The sequence below is a fragment of the Microtus oregoni genome, unplaced genomic scaffold, assembly GCF_018167655.1.
Source record: "Microtus oregoni isolate MIOR12 unplaced genomic scaffold, Mior012 000010F_ref0000083, whole genome shotgun sequence".
Lineage (NCBI taxonomy): Eukaryota > Metazoa > Chordata > Mammalia > Rodentia > Cricetidae > Microtus > Microtus oregoni.
This window is the reverse complement of record NW_024543069.1, coordinates 1,207,427-1,235,201: the sequence shown is the minus strand read 5'-3', so window position 1 is coordinate 1,235,201 and position 27,775 is coordinate 1,207,427. Positions and strand designations below refer to the sequence as shown.

Below are 27,775 nucleotides of genomic sequence, written 5' to 3'. Positions count from 1 at the left end.
CCATCTGCAGCGGCTGATAAGGACACACTTGGTTTCAGACTCGCCCTGCGGCACTCAGGCACACTCCCTGCCAATCAGGACCCTTGCGGAGGGAGGCCAGCACCACTGTTATTTGATGTCGCTCAGCCCCTCCTGCCCTTACCACCCCCTACCTGCTACAGCCCTCTCTGAGTGAGCTGCCTTCCCAAAGGTTTGTTTTCTAAGGAGCAGTTCTTGTTGGCAAGGAGCCGGGGCGCCTGCCCAGTGGCACTGGAAAACTTGAGAGGCTCCCTGCCTGATTAGACCCAATGCTCACCACAAATGCCCGGCTCAGCCACGCCCACCCCAGAGGAGATTGTGACCATGGCTCCCTTGTTCGCTCTAAGCAGAAGCAGAGGAACCAGGTCCTTTCTGACAGGAGCATAGAAAGATCTCAGAATGTAATCCCCTCCTCATTTTACATCTTACATGAAGGGAAGAAAGAACATGAATTTAATTTGCAATCAGTGGCAACCTTGCAGATTCTTGGTTGAGTGTCTTTATTTTCACCTCCTACCTTCTGTTTTCACAGGTGATGGATGTGAAGAAAAGGAACCCCAAAGCTATAAATAAGCTGATTGGGTTGGTCCGCAAAGCAAGTCTCAGTCGAGCAGACCCAGCGCTGATAAAGGAGATACTGGAGAAGAAGCTGTCATTGTGAGATGTGGTGAGGTCCCTCAGCCCGAGGGAGGACAGTGTGGAGCCCGTGAAAGCCGCTGTTCGTGTGGGTACTTGTGTGTGTCCTCTGAGGCCCAGTGGTTCTGTGATGGTGGCAGCCGTGACTAAAGGTGAAGCAGATCTAAGAATAAAGCTGTCTCACCGCAGAGGCCAGTGAAGGCTTCCCAGGAGTCAAGCACTGAAGGCGGCAGACTGAGACAGCTGGGTGGACACAGTGTGTGCAGACCTGAAAGTGGGCTTGTGGAGAGGAAACCACAGCAGAACAGACGCCACGTAACACACTGCTCAGGCACGAGGCTGGAAGAAAGGTGTTGGTGCCCGCTCACCTGAGTGAGAGCAGGTCCTGTTGCACTGTCAGCTCCCAGTGAACTGAAGTGACACGGACGTCTTCAGATAAATTTAATGAACAAAATATATGCTGAAATAGCACATAAAAATTAACTTCCACTCCAGAGACTGTATAGTTTACAACGCAATGCTTTAGGCCCAAAAAAAAGATCAGAAGAGAGATCTGAAACATTAAATTTTTTACCTAGAAAGAATAAGATTATAAACTAATAAATCATAATCTTGACCTTTAACTCGAAGTACAGCTGACAGTGGTGATGAAGGCCCATTGCCTTGACCCTATCCCTCCCTCTCTGGAGTCTGGGTGCCCTGTTTCTTACATGTCTGGTACCTCAGAACACCACACTCTGGAGTCTGGGTACCCCAAGTTTCTTACATGCCCGGTACCCTCAGAACTCCACCCCCCTTCTGAAGATGACTAGTTTTTCGAATGTTTTTAGAACTACTTGTCAAACTGACAGCAAAGTGGTGGGGCAGGGGAACTTTGGCATTCTCCAGCTTGGTAAGATCATTGCTGGGGCCATCATTCCAAGGGCAGCTGAGGAACAGGGGAGAGTGGACACCCCACCTCCGTCACCAGAGTGATGGCTTCACGACAGAGGAGTGAAGGAAAGTGACCCCTTGCTCAGCCAAAAGCTGAGATGGAGCGGACACCAATTCTGTGGCTTGTTTCTGACAAGCAGGAGATGAAGTTTAGAATGTTACTCACCCAGGAAGCCATGGGCCCCACGTTGTGTTGCCCTGATGCTGGCTGTTAAAGTGCTTTCTGCTAACCTCCCTACGAGAGAGAAATAGGACCCCTATCGCTCTCTAAGCCTGAGTTCCTGTGGCCAGAACGCTCAGATTCGAATCCGGCCGGACCTTTATTTCATAAAGAACATAAGGTTCAGTTTTACAACTTCCATTTTTACCAAAGGTTCTGTCTTGGTCATCAACCCTTGCAGGAAACAATGATGAAGCTGATGTCCTGGGCTCACTTCGATGGGTGGAAGGTAGAAGTAGTTTCCAAAAACGATTTTGTCAACTGAAAAGTGCATGGAGTATTCCCAGAGGAGACACCATCTAGCTCTGACAAATGCCACATCCCCTTGTTGTCTTTAAACCCCAAACCAGGCTTTAAGAGGTCATGCACAGCACAGCTACCAAGGAAAAGCCAAGGCCAGCTCTGCCTGGAACCTGACGAGGACTTTCCTTTCTTGCATAGGCGTGAATGTAGTCTGGACCAGTTAGGGGAAATCTCATTAAAATATATGAATTGGCACCATAGACGAGGCTACTGCTATCTGTCAGTGGAACCCACACACCTGTAGCTGGATGTGTGACTCGGAAGCCATGATCGGTAGGGGAAAGTGGTGGGAACTGATGATTTCTCAGCCTCCTCCCCAGCCGCCTCTGCCTGCTCTAGGCCCAAACCATGGCTTGCGGATGGTTTCCATGGGACGCTAACAGAATGTACGTTTATCACAGAGGCAGCTTCCTGCACCCCTCCCTTTGTAAGATGGGCTACTAGTTACATTCTGGGTCATCTCTGTCCAACACCAGCCTTCTGCACTTGCTAGGTCTGTAGATGAGTAGAGCTTTTGTTCATTTCTCTCAAGGCACAGATAGAAAAACCACCAGTATTCTACTGAGGTGAGTACCGTCCATGCCCCTCTTAACTATTGATCATCTGGAAATAGCCAGGAAAGGTTTGAGCGTATGCCTCTTCCAGTCAGTCATTCCGGTACTGCAGCCGTGGCACGGTCCACCCGTTTATATTGTATCTTTCAGTTAGGTTGAATTTAGTCATAACGAAAGGAAAACAGTCAATCTAGAAGGTCATGTAATTTTCCCATTGCCAGACACAGTGTGGATGTGGCCACTGGGCTGCTTTGGCAGGTTCTAGACAGATGTACCTGGGAGCTGCTTTCCCATAGGTGAGGAAGCAGAAGGCACTGCCTGAAGTCCTCTCTCACTGACTGCCCAGGTCATGGTTGAACAGGAGTCTTTAAAAAGTTCATCAGCACCAGATCCCATGTAAAATGTCCACAGGGGCAAAAGAGGCCTAGCTTTCGGTGGTCCTTTTATAGATTTGTCCCAGTAAAATGTACTAGGGACAGACTTGTGTGGCCTCGGCTCAGTGAAATTAATAACCTTCCCTGAGCATTTCCATCACCTTTCAGGTTCTGAAGTGACACAGCTCATCTAAAAACGCCATAAAAGAACCCTGAAATGAATATGGGGACAAAATCCTGTGGCCAGGGTTAACTCACATCTTCAAAGACAAGAGCATCCGCATCAGCAGGCGGACTCTGCAGAGGAATCACAGACACCGACTCGCCCTGCCTTCCTCTCCCTCGCCCACAGTGCTTTCCCCCTAAATAAGCTTACAGAAAATCTCTTGATGAAGCCCTCTGCATCTAGGCAATTAGCTGCCGAGATAATCTGTCCTCCAAAACAAGTAATGGACTAGTAAATGCCTGGATGTAAGGAGATTTGCTGAGGCAGAATTATCCCAGAAGCTATTCTGAGTCCTCCAAGAGCTTTTTGTGAAGCATTAGGTTTATGATGGTCATTCCAAAAAAAAAAAAAAAGAAACAGCCAATTCCATTCTCTTCAAATGTCTCTTTCCCTGACAGACGTAAGGGTAGAGTACACACCCTTGACAAGTTGTTCCAAGCTCACACGGGTGCGTGATGGAGATTAGTGACTCACAGACTGGTAGCTGAAATAGGGGCTAATATATCCCCCTAACGGTTTAAAGCTGTTGTGGCCTCAGGAAAAGCCAACTGCAGAACTGACTTGAAGTTTACAGCAGACTGTACATTAGGCTGTCCTGGGCCAGTGACTTGAAGTGGTGTGTGCCGTAATAGCTGCCCTGCATTTTATAAAGATGGCAGGTTTGACAGCCATGTCTGCAAACACACAGCTGAACTAGACTACCCTTAAGTGAGAACTGGAGCATGGTCATAGTTCACATCATGCTGTGACATGCCCCACCACTCTGGCCAGACTTCCCTACTGAGAGCCACCGGGCATACGCTAATCCCGTCTGGATAGCCACATCACAACTTTAGACCTCTAAATGGAGCTCCAAGCAAACGCACGTGACAGCCTGGATGCAGATGCTCGCTGCCCAAACTGGAGCAACCCAAACCATTCACAGCTCCCGTTTCTAGATTCTGTTCACAGGCTGACAACACCCCGCCTCAGGACATCTTGATGGGCTGAAAACCAAGCACCACATCTAACCCAAATAAAGGCCACTGGCTCAGGACCTGTTCATGTCACTGAGGACCACGTCACACAGCAGACATCGATGTCACTCTCAGCAAGTCTCAGCACCTTCCACAATGATACTAAACCAAACGGGGCCAACCCCACAGTGGCTCTGCCTCAGAAAGGAAGCATTCAGTAATAAAACCACCTTTAATTAATTCTTCGTGCAACTGCATGTCATATCTGGGAGATTGTAATTCGTCCCATGAAAATATGTTTTAAACTGAAACTACACTGGATTTTCTTTGTTTGAATTTTTACATTTACCTGATGATTTTCAAAATCAATTTTAACTATCCCTGTGTGTTCGTGTATTTTGAACCATAAATTCCTTCAGTGTAGACCTTAAATCAGACTCTGAATTATAGATCTAGGTTAATGGTGTGATGTTCCAGGAACCCTCTGCTCCCTGTCCCTGTTGTGGTCTGTCAGGCTAGACACGGTGACGCCAGTCCAGGGTCTGTTGCCCCTCAAGCATGGCAGCTGATGACACTTGTCACAGGGACAAGGACATAGTCCCCGGACCATATTTTAAACACGTCAGATAGCTTTAAAAATTCTCCCAAAATGTATTACCAAAAAAGAGAATAAAAAGGTTCAGCTTGTGAACTTTGGGACTAAAATAACCTACCTCACGGCTGCTCCTTCCCACAAAGAGAGGGCTTCTGTCATCACCTGCCTGCCGAGAGTGGCGTTCACTCAAATCGTCATGACATTTGCTCTTGCGTCCACACCATCCCTGGCTACTTAGCTCAACTGCACGGGCTTTGAGGTTCTCAGTGCTCCATTCCCATTTTGTCAGACTGAGCACAGTCCTCTTAGGGAAGTCTGTAAGGACTCAAACAGATGGAGTTAGAGTTGTCAAGTGAGTTTGCTATCAACATCCTACACCAGGTAATCTGATTTCCTGCCCTTTCACCTGATACTCAGGGCAGTCATCTCTGCCCCCCCTTTTACCATAAGTGTGCATCAGTACCTCGGGGTAGTGAGGGGGATGACACCCAAAGTCACTTTCCCACAGGCACCTGCCACAGGGGGTGTATAATTAATAAATATGTAGAAAGGTATAGAGTATAGCTAAGTAGCAGCATGCTTGCCTAGAGTTTTATTTTTTTAAGGAATAAAAAGAAATGTGGACATGAATACTGATACTTATAGTCATAAAACCACAAGGTTAAAGAACTCCCATTTGCAGATATGGCTTCAGCATTCAGTGGCATGGCAAGCTCAAATAACCGGACAAAGTGGTGTGTGAAGGGGTAGCAGGTCCTCTGGGAGACCTGTGAGCACGCATCAGGAGGGCAGGAGCAGGCCGGTTTACTGTGCCTCCCACACGATGGCCGCTGCACCATGACTCGGCAAACCGCTCTTAAGTCAGCAATGTTCCATGGACGGGTATGGGGCTCCTGTTTAGCCTGTGGCATACTCACCCGGCCCAGGGCAGATCTGGGCATTCCGAAGCTGTAGGTCCCCAGCAGGCACCTAGCTTCACCAGCTCCCTGGGATCCGTATGCATTTCCATCCGTGCCTCCCGTTAGCAAAATGAAATAACTACCAGTGTTTCTACAGGTTTCAATTAGTATAATTTTATCTTTTGCATTTCAAACTCTGCCCCCCCCCCCCGCCAAGTCCTCTATAGCTTCACAAGTTAATGTTTCTTTTCATAAAACAAATAATAAGGGTTGGGTTTTTAGTATATGATACCACACTCTGTTCACCTGATCACATGCCTGAGATCCAGAGTTTGCATAGGTACGCTTCATTTTGTGCAAATCGTACTAAATTAAGGCTGTCTTGTGTTTTGGTCTTGATAGAGCAAGCTCTCAAGCAACAAGATAAAAACTCCCCACATTCCAAATTCTTTTTGGGTAGACAGCTGGAGCTGGGGGATTTTCCCACAATATAAGGCAATACGTGTGGAGAGACTGCAAGTCCTAGAAGTAAAATTGGAAGCAGCAGATGAGGTGTACCTGTGTGGCAGGCGGAGCTCCATGCTCCTCTTGCATTTTTCAGAGGGTAGAGAGGGCATGCCCCTGTGGAGGAGCTTCCTTGAGGCTGCTGAAAAGCTGACCCCCGTCACGGCGTCCAGAGATCACAGAACCTCTGCGCTGTGTGAGCTTCAAGCTCCAGGGATGGAAGAACAACTATAAACCTTGTAAAGAGGAAAAACTCAGCAGAAAGACCCACCATGGGGACAGCCAGCTCAGAGACTTACATTCTGTATAACAAAGGGAGACCCGGCTACAAATCAAGTATTGTCAGGAAGTATCAAAGTGGACAGTTTTTGATAAGCAGCTTTGCATTTAACATTCAGTTGATGCTATAACCTTATAAAACCAAGTATCTATTAAAATAGTAATATAAAAAGCTAACAGCAGGAGTCCTCGAAGTCCCCCAGGATCTTGTAACACAGAATTGAGTGTTCTTGGGCCAAGGCTGCCAGCTCCTTCAGGAACTCTGGGAAGAGAGCGGCAGCCAACATGGTGTTCTTCACTGGCAGAGGCAGGTTTGGGGGTGCCCCTGCCACCTTGGTTCTGTTGCCCAGGAAGGGCTGAAACACACGTGGAGGGCCATCCGTTAGGGTCTTGTCACTTTCTGTCCTGGAGACCTCCTGAGTGGGATCTGAAAGCAGAAAGGAGGAGTTTAGGAACTGTTGCGTAACGTGTGAGGGGGGGAGAAGGGTCCTGGATGCAGTTCCTCAGCTGCCCAGGTCTGAGGGCAGCCCCCACGTGCTCCATGGCAAGTTTGTCCAGCAGATAACAGCTAGCTCTCAGCTTGTCATACAGGACTGTTTACCTAAAATCCTGTACAGGGAGCCTCAGGCACAGCTGTGCAAGAACACAGGACTGACAAACTCCCAGCCAGACACTGTGCTGGCTCCCTGAAGACTTGGCTATCTGTGAGGCCAAAGATTAAGGATCATGTGATCAGCCTGAGCAACAGAGCAAAACCCTGATTGGATGGATGGACAGACGAATAGACAGACGGACAGATCAATAGATGACAGATGAGAGATAGATAGACAGACAGAGGCTGACTTCCAACAGTACCTGCTACCACTGGTGTCAGCTGAGTGGAGAATGGACTCATGGGGAATTTACCAAGGACCCCTATGGCCCTTCTGCTCAGCTAACACCCTAGTGCAGGGGAGTCCTGGTCACCAGGTCACTCCTTAAGCTCTTGTATTCTTCAGCTGCTGCTGTGACCTCAAGGGCTTCCCAGAAACCTCAGCTCCTTCTTGCTGGGTCCTCCTCACACAGGAGGGTGAGCGATTCCTCCAGACCAGAACTAAAGAAATGATGTGAGGTTCAGCCTAAGAATCTCGTGTGGCCATCAGGATCTAGGGCAACAAAGGACTGGGGACCAGCATTTACAGAGCAATGACAGAGCCCAAGTTCTAACGTATCCAACTGATTTGCATTTTCATACCAAATCAGTCCTGGTAATTAAAATGGCCCGATATCTCTGACTTAATTCCTGAGCTCTCCAGCCCTCATGTATTTATAGGAATTATTTATGCCACCTTCTGCCCCCTACCCAAATGATCTCATTATTCTTTCTAAATCTCTGTATTGAAGCTCTTCATTATTTTGGCTGCTTTTTAGAATTCAGCCCCATTTTTCAACACTTCTCAGAGTGTTGCTTAACGACAGCACTAAAAAATTCTTGACATTTATAGGACTTTCCACATCTCACTACTATAGTCTTTAGTGTTAAAAAAAAATCCTCCACTTTGCTGCTTTAAATATTCTTTTGGATTAAAGCTTATCACAGTTCGTGTCACAGAGAACTGGGAACGTTGAGAATCTCCCCCCCCCCCACTACCTCTTACCAGAAAACCCTCACATGCCGTGGCAGGAGCCTAAACCAGAGTGTGAGCAATGTCAGTCCAAAGGGCAGCCTTGGCAGGTTACCCCGGCAAGTGGCTCCACCTCTCTGCACTTTCAGAAGCTCATGGAATGCCTCTGAGGATCGGGTGAGCCACTGCGTGTCCAGTACAGGGGCCACTGGCCTGCATATGGAGGACTCCAGCTGCCACCAACTCCCCACAGCCCGTGCCATTGCTGCCCCACAATCCCTCAAGGCCCCCTGCTTGGGTTCCTGCCCCACGTGCCGGAGGCCCACGTGCTGGAGGCCGGCTCAGCTTTTCAGCCATACACTGCTCCTTTACTTGTGCTGTGCCTCAGTGTCTCCCAGCGTCAAGCCCTCCTAGGCCAGTCTATTCCTGGAGACCAGCAATGCTGTGCACCATGAGTGATGAAGGGAATGACCCACATTCCTTCACACTCCTCCAGAGAGCCTGGCTTTCCTCATTGCCAGCTCTCTCTCCCTCAGACTTGCCCCTCCTCTAAGCCAGGCTTTCTATGGGTGTTTACCTAGCATGGTTTGTGAATTAGAAGTGCCCCTGCTAAGGTTTATCTGCCGGCTTGAATCCAAGAATCTTTCCTCATGAAGCAGAAGAGTAGCAGAGGAGTCTAGGAACTTGTGGGGACTCCGTCAGGCAGTTTCAGCAGCCACTGGGGTGGACCCAAGCTGACCTGCCACCGGGGAAATGGCCTTTCAGTGCGTCACAGTAAGCAGACTTGAGTGATCACCAGGTCCATTTCCTTCTCTGTAGAATGGGCTAACATCTAGTGAGCTCAGTTAAAGGTTCTGAATGTAAGGCAGAACCCAGCACTACTGTTGTGTAATTTTAAAGTAGTTGAATAGCCCTTCCTTCCCCTTCCCTCCTTCCCTCTTCCCTACTTCCTTCCTTCCCTCCCCCTCTCTCTCTCTTCCTTCCTTCCTTCCTTCCTTCCTTCCTTCCTTCCTTTTTAAACCTGAAACAGTAGCTAAACCTCAATAGCCAGGGATTTGGTCTGTGTAGCCAGCACAGGGAGTTCTCTGTGCTGTGTCCTCTTTACTGCTGCTGTTGGGAACATCGATGAGGAGCCTGGTTTCCTGAGGGGACACCAGGAAGGGAAGGGAATGCAGAAGCTGAACAGTGGAACCGCTCTGGCTGCTGTGTTATAAAAGGGCCCAACTGCGTGCACACACCCAAAGGGAGAGGCAGGGAGAAGAAGTGCAGATCAACATCAGGACCAGGGCTGGGCTCTGAAATGGTGTCTGAGATCTGAAAAACTGCTATGGAAGGTGTTCGAGGCTGACTCAGAGGAGGGAAAATGCTGTCCGTTCATCCGGCAGCAGGACTGGGCAGAGGGCACAGCACGCAGAGCTAGAGACCCAAATATGTGGCCCTTTACCTTGATTCTCACTGTAAACTTGTCCTGTGAGAACAAGACCCATGTATGGCAATTAGATCACAACGACATCAGAAGCCAGCTCTCTGCTCTTGGTAACGGGAAGCTATCTGTGATTTGGATTTCTGTTGTGGTGGAGAGGGTGACCTGACTAACCTAAGAGCCGTTACAAAGTAAATATGAGCCGCTCTGCTGACTGCTTTTATGTCGCCTTGGAATAGGGAACCTCGACTGAGAAAATGCCCTACCCTGTTTGCCTGTGGTGCATTCTCTCGATTGATGCTTGATGTGGGAGGGCCCAGTTCACTGTGGAGAGGGCCATCCCTGGGCTGGTGGTCCTGAGTGTAAGCCATGAGGAGCAAGGCAGTAAGCAGCAGCCCTCCATGGCATCTGCATCACTTCTTACCTCCAGCTCCCTGCCCTGGCTTCCTTTGAAGATGAACTGTGATCTGGAAGTGTGATTGGAATAAACTCTTTCTGCCCCAGATTGCTTTTGGTCCTGGTGTTTCATCACAGCAACAGAAGGCAAACTAAGACAAACCCAATTAAAAGAGGAAAGTTTTCTTCTCAAGAGAAGCTTCCCACAAATCAATCCCCCGATTGTTGGGATCTTAATAACATTGATGCCCGCTAACCAATGTGATAACCTTCTATGGTAAAGTTCACCGGCACATATTCCCTAACCACAGCTGCCAATCAAGGTGATCCAGGACCAAGCCCTGGTTCAAGTGACATCAGCCCTGCCCACTCCACATATGCTGGCTGCAGTTCATTGTAGTGTCTCCTGTAGTTACGTGTGTGTGTGTGTGTGTGTGTGTGTGTGTGTGTGTGTTTACATGTACCCCCTTGTCTCTGTGAATGAGGCGGGATACTCTCAGATACTTGAGCCTCAGACCTCTGACTGCCATTTCATGTGCCAAGATGGAGCCACTGTAATCCCTGTCCACATTACAGTGCTGTTTAGCAGTAGAACGTGACTGTCTAGGAAAGTACCTTACAAACTATACAAGTGAAGATGGACCTGAAGCCAGAAGTCGGAGCCACTTCTGTCCAGTAAACTGCTAGACCACCATTCCTTACAGCTCTTCCTGAGAACCCAGAGGCTGGCTTTAGCCAACCAAAGCAGCATAGACCACCATTCCTTACAGCTCTTCCCTGAGAACCCAGAGGCTTGCTTTAGCCAACCAAAGCAGCATAGACCACCATTCCTTACCACTCTTCCTAAGCACCCAGAGGCTGGCTTTAGCCAACCAAAGCAGCATAGACCACCATTCCTTACAGCTCTTCCCTGAGAACCCAGAGGCTTGCTTTAGCCAACCAAAGCAGCATAGACCACCATTCCTTACAGCTCTTCCTGAGAACCCAGAGGCTCGCTTTAGCTAACCCAAAGCAGCAGGCTTGGCCTTGAGTGAGCTCTCCGCCTCAGGGATTTGCTATGTCCCCACTCTCAGTCCTGGAGCTCCTTGGTCACGTATGTTGCTGCTGCTAAGGTGCTGAGTACTGAGAAACATGCTATCACCCCACTCAACAGGCAGATGTGTGGGGCCGTCTGAGACACCCTGCTGGTGGTGCACAGGTGCACATGAGTGGGCTAGGTTCAGGGTACATCCACACACCCCAAGTCCACATGTACATGCAGTTATACACAGTCAGTGACAGCCATGATTGAAGCCACTAAGCTCTGACAGTGACCTGTCAAACACAAGGGCAAACGAGGCTCATTCTTCCACCAGGTGAACAACAGACCAAGCTCCCTCGGGGCCTGGATTCCATCCTCCCCCATGCAGACATCCTGCCCTCCCTCAGCCTTGCCTTCCCCTTCCAAAGTCTAACAACCTAAACACTGACCCGTTGCTTTACCAGTGGCCTTTTGAAATCTGCTGTCATACCCCTGTAGTTCACCACAAGCAGAGATATTGCTGTGGCCAGAAAGAGATGAACAAACCCTTTAAGAGTCAAGGGAAGAGCAGGAGATGCTGCTGAGCGGCAGACTGTGTGCTGAATATGCTGGGAGCCGTTGGTTCCATCCAGAGCCCCACCTCTAAAATTAGCTAAACATTAAGACCCAGTGAAGCAAAATGACCAAGATCAAACAGCAAACACACAGAGACCCGATCCAATAGCTGCACAGTTCTGGTTCTTTTCAGCTTGTTTTAATGGTGTAACTTTCCCCCAGAGTTATGTTTCTGCCTCTCACCAAGTCTCCTCATTGCTCACCTGCCCCGTGGAAGCCTGGTTCCAACCTGGACAGCTGTGGTACAGCCAGAGCCATATTGGACATGTGCTCGTCTGCTCACCAGGGCCTGTGTCACAGCCCAGAAGACAATGGCCATCAGATTTGTCTAACCAGAACAGAAACAAAGCCAAACAGCAGCAGTGCTAGCCAGGCCTAGGGGCCAGCGGAGCTATTCTCAGCTCTCCTCCCCCACACCTCCCCGCCACCCACCTTCTCTCTGTCCTGCCATGATCCACCTAACACCTGTCAGAAATCAGGCTGGGGACAGCGTCCACCTCCTAGAGTCCTAAAGCACATTTATTTTTTGGTGTAAGATGCTCTGAAAATACAATAAAGAGAACAGATGGCATCCGCAGGGCAGGAATGGCCAAAAGATGGTTCCAAGGAGTCCACATAATGCCTCTCTGTGCTCCACAGGTACTGTGATTTACTGGAGTTTAACAACACCTCACACACCAGCGCCTTCCCCAAACCACCTCAACAAGGAAAATGAATGGCCAGCCAGATCCTCGAGGGAGGGTATGGGCCAGTGCGAGCCAGGACGCCCTTCAGATCTGAGAAGTTTGTTCTAAGATGGACACAAATAAAAACATTCTTTGATGCTTGTAGGGCTCAGATGCCAAGCAAGCAACACCAACAAACACAACCCAGAATGTGGGGGAGTGGGAGCAGGCTAGGATGGAGAAGGTGGAGAAAGCTGCCTGACCTTTGGTGAATGCTGCAGGGGTCACATCAGACATGTCCACCCGGAAAAGCAGGTACTGCTGGGCTTGGAGGAGGAGCCCTGGGAAGTCTCTCTCCATGGAAGCAAACTGCTCGATCTTGTTTTTCACAGAAGCAAGGACCTGTCAAGAACCACATGAATGATGCTATTGCTCCACAGCGTAATCCCACTCTGTTATCCATGTATCTTTTGGATCCAGCCCTCGTTACAAGGATTGTTACAGTATCAGAAGCTTGCTTTCTTGTTTTTAACTGCATGTATGGTCTTGGTAAGATACCCTCAAAACATCAAACTAAATGAAGCTTTGCAGTTTGTCTAGAATAACCGACACAATCAGCTTAATAGGACAGGGAAGGAAAGCAAATTAATTGGGATGTGGGAATTATGAAAACTAACAAAATCATGAGTGTAAAGAAAAGAGAAAAGGCGCAGGTGTGTCTATAGCATACCTGGTAGAGAGAGCGGACGCTAGGCTGGAAGACCATGTTGGTGTTGAGGAGGAAGGAGCGCAGGAGTGGCTGCGGGTAGCTGGCCAGCTGGGTGATGATGCCAATCAGCAGCAAGTTGACATGCAGAGAGTTCTCCAGCATATTCTCCAGCTTCGACAGGACCACACTGATGAATGGACCTGCAGAGAGGACAGTGTCGTCAGGGCTGGCTGGGGATGTGGGACAAGTCTTAAAGCCGCAGAATCACCGGGGCCACAGTCACAAACCACCAACACAGAAGACACCCATCTGCTTCTCCCTGTGAATGACAGCTGACCTCCTGACTCTACAGCCACCTTCATACTTTGAAAGCCATGGACTGTGACCGAAAAAGCATGGGATAAAACCGGACTCTCTGAACATGGCGAACAATGTGGGCTGATGAGACACCAAGGACAATGGCACGGGGTTTTGATCCTACTTAATGTGCTGGCTTTGTGGGAGCCTAGCCAGTTTGGATGTTCACCTTCCTAGATATGGACGGAGGGGGGAGGACCTAGGACTTAACACAGGGCAGGGAACCCGGACTGCTCTGTGGACTGGAGAGGGAGGGGGAGAGGAGTGGGGGGAGGGGGAGAAGGGTGGGAGGAGGGGGAGAAGGGTGGGAGGAGGGGGAGAATTCTGGGAGGAGGGGAAGGGAAATGGGAGGCTGGGAGGAGGTGGAAACTTGTTTTTTGTTTATGTTTTTTTTCTTCTTTTCGCAATAAAAAAAAAAAAAGAAAAAAAAAAACTTTACAAGAGCTAGTTCCAGGACAGGCTCCAAAACCACAGAGAAACCCTGTCTCGAAAAACAAAAAAAACAAAAAAAAAAAAAACTTTAAAATGCTCAGACAACAAATAATATTTAAAGATTAAAAATGCCTTTCTACACTGACTTTTTGTTCCGTTAATGTTCAAAATGTGAAATTCACTATCTCTGGGTGCTATGGACTGCATGCAGATGTAAGAGGCCACTGAAAGTGTTGTAGCCACAAGTCTCCGTGTTAGTGGAGAGTACCAAACAGTGTTTACCAAATATCAAGGTGTGACCTAGGACTGTCTATCCTATCCACACACCTGAGAGAGACTGTGCTTCGGTGTCAGAGCACGGAAGAGTGGGAAGGGGAGACGGTAGTGAGCGCAGAGGCCCTGGGTGGAGGCCTGACTATTCTGACAACCCAGTATCTGCATTTCCTATTTCAGACCAGAGAGAGAGAAGGGATCTGTCTCAGGAAATGTGGCCCTGGTGTAACACAGAGGGCTCAAAGTCAGAGCCGTAGGATTACAAAAGCAGTTCATAAAATATATCTATTAGCAAACGGAAGCTGTTTTTGCCTCACGTTGATAGCAAGTTAATGTGGTTTATGTTTTGCTTTACTGAGGGCAAGAAAAACATAATAAATCTGAAATTAATAAAATTACTTGAAGATGTGTTAAATTTTTACCATAAATGTGTTCCATTAAGCAAGATCGAAGAGATCTTCTGTATTTCCCCCAGTGGAGCTGTTGATGATGCCACTAAGCCCAGGCATATTTATAAGATGCACACATAACCCTTGATAGATAAACATGCCTTATGAAGACTTCACCAACATTAGTGCGTCTAACACAAACACACTTCCAGACACTTCATGCAGAAGTCTGCCAGCAGCTAGGGGCAAAATCCCATATAAGGACTCGGGCTCTCTAGGAAGTGAGAGCAAACAGCTCAGCGCTGACAGCAGTGAGCCATGGGACAAGGCAGTGACCCTGCGTCAGGGTCTGGAAGAGGCCCTGGGAGGGGCCATCCCTTCACATGCCACACCGTCCCTGGGAAGGGTTAGCAGAACTCTTCACCACTTTCTGTGCTGAGTGGGTGATGAACCCTAAGGGGAGTGATGAGCCTTGGAGAATCTTGCCAAACAAACATGAGAGGGCTCTACCAAACGTACCCAGAAACCCCACAGACTGGAATCTCAGTTTGAAAGCAACTAAAGATTGTCCCTTTAAGAACCCCAGAGATGTCACTAGAGTTCCTGAGTCACCACAGCACCCATCTGTCTTTCTGAATTGCTTTCCTTACCCTCTCTTCTCCTCTGGACCAGTTTTGTATGTCTGTCTGTCTGTCTGTCTGTCATACCCTCAACTCTATCCCCAGCTGCTGACATCTCTGGTTCCTTAAGGAAATCTGTTTAGTAAAGACATAAATAGGTTGAACCTTCAACAAAACATGTTTCTCATGTGGCTGTCTTACTTTCACTGACCCCAGAATATTCTTGTCTACATCTAGCCATCCCACCTACAGACATGAATACTGCTGGCCATCAGTGACGAGGGTAGACATGTACAAACCCATCACTACAAGGGGGACTGAGAGAGCTCAAATCCCATGCACGGTGGAAAATAAGGTTGTGCTATTGGTGTCCCACCTGAGTGACAGTGCATGCAGTCAAGGCCAGCAGACCGCCACTGAGATCCATCAGTGATGCTAACTGTACGTCCTTAGGCATGAGCAATAAAATATCTACATTAAACTCCAAATGCTGACCTTATTCTGAGCTGGTTTCTAGCACATCAAAGAAAGCTGCTTAGCAAAAAGCAGTTGCCAGGGGAACCATAAGCATCTGCAAATGAGAAGACTGCAGTACTCTCAGGAAGCCACAGGAAACAGGGGAAGTGGAGAGCAAATACTTTTCCCTCTATCCCTGGGAGGACAGTGAGCTCCTCACCTGCTGGTTTGGATCATGAATGTCCCCCAAAGGCCCATGTATTATTGAGGGCTTGGTCCCCCTCATGACTATAAGAGGGTGGAACATTAGGAAGTGGAGCCTAGTAGAAGGAAATTGGGTCACCAGGGGTCCACCCTTGTGGAGGATTCTGGGTACCTGATCTTATTCTTTTCTGGTCCCATGATACCATGAGATGGGAAGCTCCTGGGCCACATACAACATACCATGCTGTACAGTCTTATTATCGGACCAAAGGCAATGGGGCTGAGTGAATGGACTGAGTCCCCTGAAACAGCGAGCTGAAATAAAGTTGGCAACCTTGGACATTTTATCACAGCCCCACAAAGGTGACGGACAGAACACCCAGAGAACAGCTAAATTTTCAGAAAGGCTGGGACCTCACTGCCCTTTCTAGCATTCATGTCTTTCCCTTCAAATGCTCAGTCCTTTGCCCATAGCGAGTCTGTTCTCGCATTTCTCAATTCTGAACACAACTTGTCACTGATTCTGTGACTCAGCTCTGTTCACAAATCCAACCTGAGAAACGTCTGAATGTGCATGTGTGTGATGGGTGTGTGTGTGATGGGTATGTGTGCATGTGGTGTGTGTATGTGTGCATATGTATGTGGTATGTATGTATGTGGTGTGTGTGTGTGTATGTGGTATGTGTGGTGTGTGTGGTGTGTGTGTATGTGGTGTGTGTATATATACATATGTATGTGGTATGTATGTATGTGGTATGTGTGTGTGTATGTGCATGGTGGGTGTGTGTATGTGGTGTGTGTGGTGTGTGTGTGTATGTGGTGTGTGCATATATATATATATATGTGTGTATGTATGTATGTGGCATGTGTGTGCATGTGTGTATGTGGTATGTGTATACATATGTATGTGGTATGTGGTATGTGTATACATATGTATGTGGTATGTGTGTGCATATGTGCGTGGTGGGTGTGTGTATGTAGTGTGTACGTGTATGTGCACATGGTGTCTGCATTTACATTTCCACCTCCATATCTCTGCCTTAGGCACAGTTCTTGCACATCCTGTCTGGACTCTAGCAACAATCTTTCTGTCTTAAGAGATTAAAATGACACACATACATCTTTAAAACAGTATAAAGCTGCAAAGTGAAAAACAGGTCACCTACTAGAAGAAACCCTTGTTAGAGACTCTAGTATATTACAGAAATGTTATATGTATATGATAAAGTGATATTGTTGAAAATATTTATTAAGCACATCCTATACAGACACCAGAGTTCCATGTACTTTTCCTGTACCTGCTTCACTTGGTAAAATCACCCTAAGTAAGTATGTTAATTATGTATCCCACTTAAAGAAAGACAGAATGCTAAATATACACAACTCGGAAATAAAGGCGTTAGGGTGTTGATTTGTACCATCTGTTTCCAGGGCTGCTAGTCAGCATATCATCTTGATTCCCAGGTATTTGCACACATATATATGTATACATGTATATGTACATACATGTATGTGTATATACATGGATGGATGTGTGGCACAGAAGGATGAATACGGTTGTGGAAATGGCTCTAGAAACAGCAGGACACAGTCTAAATTCTAATCAACAACATATTTCCCATGTTCCTCCTGCCACAACTCGTCCCCACCCTACTCTCCACACCACTATTAAGGCTCCTTCGGATCCAGTCAGGCCACAGTCCAGCTTTAATGCTTTGGCCAGGAGCACAAGGCCCCCCTTCTTCATCTCTCTCCCAGCAGGGACCAGCGGCTCCTGGGCTTCCTCTCCCGCCTTGCCCTATGAGACCCATACTCTTCACCTCTGTTTGCAGCACCAGCTCACTGCCAGCCATTTCCATCTGGGATGAATGCTCCGAAGGCTTAGAAGCTTTAACAGCTCACTGCCAGCCATTTCCTTCTGGGATGGATGCTCCGAAGGCTTAGAAGCTTTAACAGAAGTTACAGGGCTCAGAAAACCCATGAGCCTGAGTGCTGGGGGAGAGGAGACTCTGGTATAGCTGCTGCAAATTGTGCTGGGACCTCCAGGGATGCGGCTTATATGAGTCACCACCCATGCTGCGATGGGATTTTCAATGGTGCAGCTTCCTCAGTCACCCATTGCTTTTATAAGTAACCCTTCATACATGCTCATGTAAGGAGCCCCAGCAACCCCATTGTTCAATACTCTACTTTGATACATTTGTTTCTTTTGTCTGTCCTTAGTGCCCTGTCTAGGGTAAACAGATATTTGATCTTGTGTCCCCAGGAAAAGTCTTACAACCCTGCTTCCCTCTCCCACTCACCCCCAGAACCCATGTTCTGTGACAACTGCCTCCCCCTCCGCTGGGCTTCTTCTGATCTGGAACACGATGACTGATACCCACTCCTCACCGAAAACAAAGTTCTTTGCTGGTGCCTTTATGAACAATTGTGTATTCTTTTAATTTTTTTCTTTAGGTCCAATGCATAGAGCTCACCAAATACTACAGGATCAATAAAATGTGTATTAATGAATAAATGAAATTTAAAAAGTGGAATACTATGATTTTTCTAGAAAGTAAATTCACCTCAACAGAACTAATTTCTGCTGCTGATCCCTGTGGAGAAGGGAAGGTGATCTAACACCTCAGCCCACACTTGGAAGTTTAGAAACAACAGAACTCACACATAAAAAGATGTTTCCTGACACTGTATACAAGTTACAAAATGAGGAAGGGAAAAGGCAAGACCTTCGTTATAGTGAGCAGTGTGTGCCAAGGACACAGGTAAAGACACACACAAAGGGTATTGGTGATAAGGTGTTGTTTTCTATGCATTCCCTAAGCTGTATTCCTTCCCCTGATTTATGGACCTCCCAGGGATGGGGCCACTCCAGCACTCTAAATGGCAGCCTTCTTTAGCCAGACTTCATCCTGATGTCCCACACAAAGGTTTTAGGGCACAGTTGGGCTTCTTCCTGCTGGGTATGTCAAGAGGACAGGCAGCTTACTTTGGCCCCTTTCCCTGACTTAGCTCCCCCAACTCTGTCCCCTCCCCATCAACTGGGAAACCCAAGATGATCTAATCCTTTTAACTTATGATTGACTGACTGGGTGAATTTTAATTAAAACTTTTTCATACTGAAATGTTAGCTAGAAGCTCAAGCCTGATAATTTTGGAATTAAAAGCTTTCTCTCTATTTAAATACATCTTCAGGCATCAGTAAGTAAATGAATAAATATTGGGGGAGAAGAGTAGGGAGCCCCCTTGAAGTCACAGATCTCTGTGACTGGGCTGGAAGGCAATCTATTTTGTATTTGTCTATGGGGATCCTGGAAGGTGGGGACAATTCCTTCCTCCTCAATCTACTCCCCACTCCCCAGGAAGGACAATTCTCAACAGATTCTGAGAGGGCCGCTAGTTAGAATAACAGTAGTGCCCTTCCTACCTCTGTCTGTCCTCACAGGGGCTGTGGGGGCATGTGGTAAGTATTAAGAGTCAGGACACCCAGAATGTGACTCTGAGGCCATTGCCTGTCCCTCTGTGGCGTCACTAGCTTCTTCCAGGACTGCTGGTTCCCACACCGCCCACTCACTCCAACCTTCCTGGGAACACTGAGTCCTTATGTTGGGAATTCCCTCTGTGCTACTATGGGTAGATTCAGACATTTCTGTTTAACAGTTAATAATGTTTTCTATCATGCTTCCTCGGCTGATCAGCTCATCTTAGACACTCTCCTAGCCTTTCCCTCTAACACAGACTCTCCCTCTTGCTGGCAGTGTTCTCCCCGGAACACGTGAATTTGGGAAAGTGGTTAATGCATGTGTGGATCTTATTCTCATGTGTTAAATCTTTCCTTTAGGGCAAAAGCCCAACTAACGGCAATGGCCTTCTTCTCACACAACTGCCATCCCACAAGTGTTTCAAGTATGATGTCACTTCTTGGCCACTGGGGACAGAGCACAGAACAAACATGTCACCATCATGGAGCATGCCCTCTAATAGCAAGATATATGTTTTTAACAATGAACATACAAGTATGTGCTAAGGAAAAAAAAAACAAATTAGATTCAAGGAAGTGCAGCTTTGGATAAAGATTCTTATATGGCCCAGGCAGACCTATTACTTTATCATGAACATCGGGAGACGTTTATACAGAACACAGTCTAAAGCCTTGACGTGCTAAACAAACAAATCCATCCCAATAGGAATGGTCAAACAAGACTGCCCCACCACTCCCTGCAAAGATACTTCACTCCCGCGGGACAGACAGACAGACACACCTTACCCTCACCATCCTCACTTTCTTCTGCCACAACACAAGCTGAAACCACAAAGCAACTTAAGGCTGTCACCTGTGAATGGGGCGCTTTGAGTCCTCACGGGATGGCGACTGGGCAAGGCCGTGTCCTCTCTGATGCCAAATGGGGAAGGCACAGTCTCCACAGCAGGACTTGCTGCCATGAGGGAGTCAAAGTCGTCCTCTTCCTCTTCTCCGCCTTCCTCTCGCCTCTCGTCCTGGTTTGTAAGAATCAGGGGGTCAGACATGGCGATGGTCTGGCCCATCAAGCCCTCGGGGCCAGAATCCAGTTCTTGGATGATCTTGTCGTACTGTGCAATGAGATCACTGTCTGTGTTGGCGGCCGGCAGGTCTGACTGGACTTCTGCTTCAGATGCGGGGACTATCGATTCCGAATTTGAGTCCAAGGCATCACTGTCTGTGTTGGCGGCCGGCAGGTCTGACTGGACTTCTGCCTCAGATGCAGGGACTATTGATTCTGAGTTTGAGTCCAAGCCTGCATCAGCGTCATGCTCTTGCGTGGCTTCGGAAAACACGCTCTGACATAGGTCTGAACTCTCCAGGCTGGGTTGTGGCTCTGCCTCAGGATCGGGGCTAAAGAGAGGTCCATTGCTCACGGGGGGACTCTGGTCTTCTTTGGGCTGGGCCTCGGCTGGTGGGTCGGCCATGACCCCCTGTGGCTCGCTGGTGTCCTCGGAGTCCTTCTCTGCGCACAGCCTATACACCATCACATCATCCTGGAAGTCTGACTCTTCTATGTAGGACCCTTTGAAGAGGAGGATGGCGTTCTTCTTCATCTCTTGGATGTGTTTCGGGGGCTCCATGGGTGCTGGTGGGGCTGGAGTCTCCACCTCGTCATAAGGCCCAGGAGACCCCACGTCTGCCCCAGATGAGATACCGGTGTCATAGCTGTCGTCCCATTCCAGCTCTGACTGGTTCTTGTCCTTCACCTGCCCTGCTGTCCTGGTGTGCTGCTGAGGGAGTCTGGCCTCTGGGTGGGCTGAGCCTTCTCGGCTCTCCTCTGGCAGACTCTGCAGAAATGTCTCAGGGTCAGGCGAGTCTCCATCATAGAGGGCTGACCACACCCTGCAGTCCCTCATACAGTGGAGGATGTTGGTGTGGGCCTCCCACAGGTACTGCAGGTAGCTGATGTCCAGGGTCTTCCCATACTCCACAATGCAGGCTGCTGGGGCAGGAGGGGAAAGTGGGGTGGTTGGAGAAGGTGGGCAGGGTGCTTCTGGCAGCAACTGTTCCTCGGGCCCTGTGTAGGATCAAACAGCCATCAGGAAGGGAGATGGGGATGAGTTGGGGACTTGGTACCAATTTAAGTCTAGCATTGACTGGTTCAATTATTTCTGATAATAGAAACTGAATTAAGAGGGAGAGACAGCGACAGGCACTCCACTCTCCCAGAAGACATAAAACCAAAATGGCCAGGTGCAGGCTGCAGCCAACAGAAAATGGTTAGTTAATTCTGTGAGGTAACTAGACAGCCTGAGAGGCCCATGCGGATGACCCCTCCCTCATGGTGAGCTTGGATCCCATCTCCCGTTTCCTGACAACACTAGAGAGGTAGGCACCAGCTTGTTCACTCCTCAGGTCTCCTAGCCAAAAATTCAAGTGCCTCTGATCCCGTGGAGACATAAAATTCTGATCTGCTCCAGACATCAGAGCTTTACATACTATTGTTTCCTCCCTTAAGAGTTAACCTAGCTGGGCCTGTCCATCACCGGGCCTGTCAATCACCTGGGCTAGAGTCTGTCCTGTAGGAAAGCTGATTCACCTGAAGATGTGCTAAGAGGATGGGAAGAATAATTATTCTCTAAAAGAGATAGTGCACTCACCCCTCCCCAAAGCCCCTCCCTCGTGCAGCCTCTTACAGAGCCTCTGCTATGGGCCTACCAGCTTTTCTGAATTACTCAGAACTATTCCTTCTTCCTAGGCCCACTTTCCCTGGCTCTCTAGGCTCCCTCTCTCTTCCTCTAGAGACCCCACCTCCAGCCACCCCGGTGCCAGCCACTGCCTGTCCTCATCTACTGCAGAACCCTAATGTGGAGGACACAAGGTTTGGCCTCTCTCTTCCTCCTCCCAGCATCTGCCAAGACTCACAGCTTGCCTGTCCTGGTGCTTCTCTCTCAAATGCTAATAAAATTGTCTTTGAGTTCCCTTTGATCCATTTCTAAATTCATGTATTGACAAAACTAGGAACTTGAAAGGAGGGAATACTGACTTCCCTGGTGACAATGTCAGACATCAGAGAAACAGGAGCTGATGAGGGCCCCTTTCGTGGACCAGGGGATGACAGGTGCCGGCCACAGGGTACGATAATTTTAAAGTGTTCTGATTTTGATAACAGAGTGAAAGGCTGATGGCTTGTGAGTTTGAGAACCAGGTTTTCTGGGAGGAAAATCCTAGGTTTCTAGGAAAGGCAGTGAACCCGCTGCACCTCATTGGCAACAATCAGGATGCTGGTGCATACCCGACGGTCTCATGAAGCCAACTGACAGCCAATCACAACAGTCATTTCAACCTGAGGCCTCGTATGTTTAAAAGCAGCTGACTTCACGCTACAAGTTCCAACATCAGCCCTGAAATAGTTGTGAAAACACCTGCATTTACATTTGTGACTTCCCCACAAACAGAATGTCTAGAAAAGACTCTGACATGGAGGGAAATATGCCGTGCACCATGCCTTAAACATCTAGATACTGTAAGTGCTTTCACTGGCATGGACGCCAATGATCGTATATGATGGATTAGTGTTCTCCACTTGCTGTGGCAGAGCCACGGACCCTCTCCACATCCTGGTGCCACATCTTTGTGAGCCCTGTGCCCTCGTAATGGAATCTCTACCAGACTGGATCAGGCTTGAGTCTTTAGGAGTGTGTACGCAGTGCCGTGAAACAGACAGGCACCTCTCTGCCCACCGTTCTACTGCCAGAAGGTTAGTGTTGCTTCCCTGATAGGCTTTAAATAAAAAGACATCAAGATACTCCTAGAAATATTCCCTGAGCAGTGGCTATGTGCCAGGCAAGCTTCCTACGAACTCTGTGTGCCTGAACTCGCCTACCCTGGGAGCAGCAGTCTTTGTGGGGAGGTTTGGGATGACTGCGAAATTTTCCCTAAAAGGTGGGAAAGCCAAGCTCAGAATCATAGCTGTTACCTCTGCGCAGGAACTCTCCCAGGTGGTATGTAACCTCCCCACTAGGACATGTGTCTGTGGTAACTTCAGAAGCAGGGTATGGAGCAGACATGGAGCACGGGCATCAGAGAAGTTGCCTGTTACATAAGCCGGGACAAGTCAGTCCCTCTCTCCCTGAGTCTGTTTCTTCACCGCAAACGACAGCCCTACTTCCTTTGCATCCTTAAACGTGGCTGCCAGAGAAAATGACTTTTTGGAAAGTCATCCTTAATCTGAATTTTGAATTTTGGAAATTAAAAGGCAGGTGTGTCTTGATTATAGACTCAACCCCTGTAACTCATTTTGCTTCAGAAGACACGCTAAGACATATTTTCACATTTGTACTCAAGGTACCGCTAAAAGGAACGTGTGAAATAAAAACCTGTGAAAATGACGAGGTGAAGGCAGGAGCTCTGGTGAACACTAACACAGAATCCATTACTCCGTATGAAGCAGGAAAAGACTCCAGCTACTCCTTGACTCTCCAATTACTTGGCCTACCCAAAGAGACACATCATACCATCATGCCAAGAGAGAGGCATGTGGCATCACGTTTAAAGATCATTCCCAACACGTTCCCACCTGCGCCGTCATGCATGCACTTTGACCAGAGAATATAATCCCTTTCTTGGTTCCCAAGTGTCAGGGTGATGCCGCTGGCACAGCAGACAGGGGTCAAGGCAAGCAGCTTGGCCGCGGACATGGAGTAACAGTCTCTTTCCTTCACAGCCCACCTTTGGCTCAGCATCATGTGATTGCACGGGATCAGATACCTGAAATGACAAAGATCCGGCATTCAGTGTCTCTGCAATGCCATAAAACCATGACACAAATGACACCATGAAACACAGTTGGAACTAGTCATGAGCAGGGCAGATTCCTCTCCCACCCTCAGGCCGCCGGGCATAATAGACACTGGTCATTCACTCAAAAGCCTGCCAAGGGGTTCTTCCTTCTGACAAGGCTGTCTGACAGAACTCTCCAATACCAACTCATCTCCCTCTTTATCCCTATGCCTTTAAACCCACGGCTACCTCCATCTGGAATGAGGCTTCCCTCTTTCCCTCTTCTCTGCGACAGCTCCTTGTCAGGGAAGCACCATATTCTCTGGGGAGGCTTCCCGGTTCCTTACTCCAAGGGAGAGCCCTTCTCTCCCTCCATCGTGTGAACATGGGAGCATTATTAGTTTTGCATCACAAATATCTCTAATCTACCTCCTCAAATGTGTGCTACCAGAGCAAGGACTGCTTCAACAGTTTGTCTTTTGATTCTTAAAACTCTGACTCATAGCAGGCACCAAGGGAAGGCGGCAAACCCCACCACAGGTTCTGCTCCCTCTCCCTGACAGGAGGGGAGTGGTGCTCAGAGCTCATTGGGGAGCCCTGGTTCCCCGTGCAAAGGTTGGTTGGCGGCTGAAAGCATCTTAGTATGCACATGAGCTCGGAGAAGATCCGATCATCTGTCAGATGCACCTGCCATGTGACTAAGCTCTGTGGACAGAAGGGGTGGCTTCAGTGGCTGCCCGTTCTAATGGGGAAACGCCACACCAGTCATTTCAGCAAGGATGGACCAAGTGGGTTGAAGGACCTGAAGACAGAGACAATTTTACAGTAGCCTGAGTCTGTTGTACGATGTTTTACTCTTGGCTTTTGGGTGGCCCACCACTCAGCTCCAAAATAAATGACACGCGGAGGCGCGTTCTTAGTTACAAACACCTGGCCTCAGTTTGGCTTGTTTCTTGCCAGCTTTTCTTAACTAATTATCCCAACTCTTTCCTTTCTTTACTTCTGTACATCTTACTCTGTGGCTGGCTGAGTGGCTGGGTGGCTGGTCTCTGATATCCTCCTTCCCTGTTCTCTCGTTGGTCTTCTTTTCCTTGTTTCTCCTTCTGTTTATCCTCTGTCTGGCAGCCCCACCCCTCCTTGCTCCTGCCTCGCTATCGGCCATTCAGCTCTTTATTTGACCACTAGGTGTTTTAGACAGGCAAAGAGTCACAGCTTCACAGAGTCAAACAAACACAGCATAAACAAAAGCAACACACTTAAAAATAATATTCCCCGACATAAGCCCCCATCTGAGCAGACACAACCTTTCAGTAAACCAGAAGGTTTTCGACTTCCCACTTCGCTCCTGAGAAAGAGGCAGGACAGAGGAAAACAAGCTGTGACTAAGGGTCCCGCAGAAAAGATGAGACGCACAACCCACAGGGTGTAGCGAGGGACCTATAATCATGGACTGGCTCCCACATCTCCTGCTGATCCCAATGGAGAACCCTGTTTGTTCTAATGGCCCATCTGCTGCACGGAGCCCGAGTCGAGAAGAGAAACATTCAATCCCCTCGATCCACTTTAAGTGGTCACTTCAAGAGCACTCTCCGAGTCTGAAACACACACTTGCCGTTCTCCCCGAATCAAACCATTTCTTGAGTACTTTAAATTCCTAGTGTAGCTCGGTAAGAGAGTCTCATCTCTTTCCTCGCTCCCTCCACCCTCATGGGAACACACACTGCTGTTTCTAAGAGCCAGACCTCTGGTGTGGCAGCATCTGCCTTTCCTAAGCCGTTTCTTAAAAGCAACAAGGAGAAAGAGGAGCAGGGTGGGAAGGAAGTACCGGAAAGAAGATGGATTCGTTCATACTCCTTGGAGACCTTACAGGAGGAAGGATGGGTGGTGCAGGTGGAAAATACAAACATCCTTTCTCAAAGGGGCTCTGTGAACTGATATGTCTTAGTAATGGGGGTGACGAGAGAGATTTCTCCCCTCTGTCTGAACATAGCCCAGCTGGAACTCAGAGAGCATCACAGGTAATCCGGCTGCCCCAGCTCCTCAGGGCAATTGAGGATGGGACGACTGGGGGCAGCTGGGTGAGGAGGAGAGCAGGGGAAGGTAGGCACAGACAGCCAGGGGCTGGGATATAAGGGAACTAAGGGAGCACCCAGAAAAAGGGTTAGAGCAGGGGAAGCTACCATAGCAGACACCACGTGATAACGGCGGGAGAAAGACATGTCCGTGAATGCTCATAAGAGCTCTCGCTTGACGAGGTAATGGTTGCTGTTTCCCAGAGGGCCAAGGCCTGATATGAAGTGCAAGGATGGATGGGGGCAGGAAAAAGTATCCCACAGCGCTGATGTGAACTCTTCTTCTCCAGGTCGGAAAGGTCTACAGCAATGCAGCTTACAGGGGACTTACTGTATGTGCACTTGGTTCATTAATTATTCATAGAATCAACAGTGTTTTCACAGACTGCACGAACTCAATGCCTGTTTGCAGCTCAGACCAGTCATATTTCATGACTTAAACTAATAAACATGCTTCTGCTCTTTGTTTGAAGTATTTTTTTAAAAAATGGAACAGTGGATCAAAGCTAACACGGCTATTTATCAAATACCACCCAGCGAATACCTCGAAATTCTTTTAGAAGAGTTGACAATGTACAACTTTAAAAAAGACCTGTTCTCAGCAGAAGCTGAGAATGTCCTCTTGAATGAATCCAGTGGAGGGAGGTCCCCATTGGGTAAAGCAGAGGAGTAGAAACAGGGACAGACACCCCAATGAACAACCCTTCAAGGGTTCCCAGCACTGTTGTTCTGACAAATTTTTAAATTGAGGGTAAGGAGACACAGGTAATACAGCTGCCCCAGCTCCTCAGGGCAATCAAGGATGGGACGACTGGGGACCTTCCATCTTTTTGAGACAATGATTGGGATCAGAATATATGCTAAAAGCTTCTCAAATGATAAGTAGCAAGATCATGTGGTTGTTGCTAACAGAAAAATCAAGTAAGCATTCAGTATAGGAATTTTTTATTAAACCATCTTTTGACTATATGGTATGTAATTTTGTTTGGAGATTTTATTTAAATTCAGAAAGTGATAATTACAGATTTGTGTGTGTGTGTGTGTGTGTGTGTGTGTGTGTGTTAATTGACTAACTGAAATGCTATGTTTCTCAGGATGGCCTCAAATTCATCTTCCCCCCAGCTTCCTGAGTCCTGGGATTGCAGGCAGGTCTACACCACTACACGCAGCTCACAGGTTAAGAAATCCTGTCTTTAAATGTTCAGATTATGTCATTTCCCAATATACCAGGAATGGAAAATGCTGTCTATATTACATTTACACACACGTTTTCATTACTTCCTCAACCCTCTACAACCTTTCACCAAAAACAGTGACCTAAAGTCTGGAAGACACGGGAGTCTTCTTACCTTTGAATTAAAGGTAAGTGGAGTGGAAGGAGGCGTCAGGGGGAGATAGGATCAAAATACATTATGTACACATACGATATTCTCAATGGACACATATTTAAGACGTAAACCACTAGCCAAAGCAGTCAGTGACTAAGCAGTGGTGACGAAGACACACACTGCTCTGCTGCCTATGAGAAGCCAAGACGATGAGCTGCAGCAGGTTCCCATAGACAATGAATTACAATGGTGATCAGTGAGCCTCAAAAGAGCCTAACTGCTCACCAAAGTCTGGCCATGTTTTTCCTCCCCACCTCTCCCTGCTCTGGCTACCCAGCTCTGCACTGACCCCCAACTCCTCTGCAAGATCGAAGTGTTCCTGAAATGTGCACAGACTATCTTCAACTAAAACTGCTCTTATTTGGACACACCAGGCAATGGGGTTCACAAACCTGACTAAAAACAAAAC

The 27,775-nt window shown here is 48.1% G+C and overlaps 2 protein-coding genes across 6 annotated transcripts in view; one reads left to right on the top strand and one right to left on the bottom strand.

The window, feature by feature from the left end:
* Positions 1 to 4,652, top strand: part of Gatb (glutamyl-tRNA amidotransferase subunit B) — a 67,455-nt gene extending 62,803 nt beyond the window's left edge. For 2 of the 3 annotated variants that reach the window (XM_041659424.1, XM_041659422.1), the window contains 2 exons: positions 551 to 675; positions 3,207 to 4,652. In XM_041659424.1, coding sequence (XP_041515358.1) covers positions 551 to 675; positions 3,207 to 3,213 — 132 coding nt within the window. In that variant the 3' untranslated portion in view covers positions 3,214 to 4,652. Of the gene's footprint in view, positions 1 to 550 lie in introns of all 3 variants that reach the window. The other variant, XM_041659423.1, reaches the window with a different exon arrangement.
* Positions 4,653 to 4,940: 288 nt separating this feature from the next.
* Positions 4,941 to 27,775, bottom strand: part of Fhip1a (FHF complex subunit HOOK interacting protein 1A) — a 209,443-nt gene continuing 186,608 nt past the window's right edge. For 2 of the 3 annotated variants that reach the window (XM_041659420.1, XM_041659421.1), the window contains 5 exons: positions 23,704 to 23,894; positions 19,996 to 21,201; positions 12,952 to 13,130; positions 12,485 to 12,623; positions 5,375 to 6,924 (listed from right to left, as the gene is read on the bottom strand). In XM_041659420.1, coding sequence (XP_041515354.1) covers positions 6,671 to 6,924; positions 12,485 to 12,623; positions 12,952 to 13,130; positions 19,996 to 21,201; positions 23,704 to 23,894 — 1,969 coding nt within the window. In that variant the 3' untranslated portion in view covers positions 5,375 to 6,670. Of the gene's footprint in view, positions 5,131 to 5,374; positions 6,925 to 12,484; positions 12,624 to 12,951; positions 13,131 to 19,995; positions 21,202 to 23,703; positions 23,895 to 27,775 lie in introns of those variants that run through there. The other variant, XR_005974937.1, reaches the window with a different exon arrangement.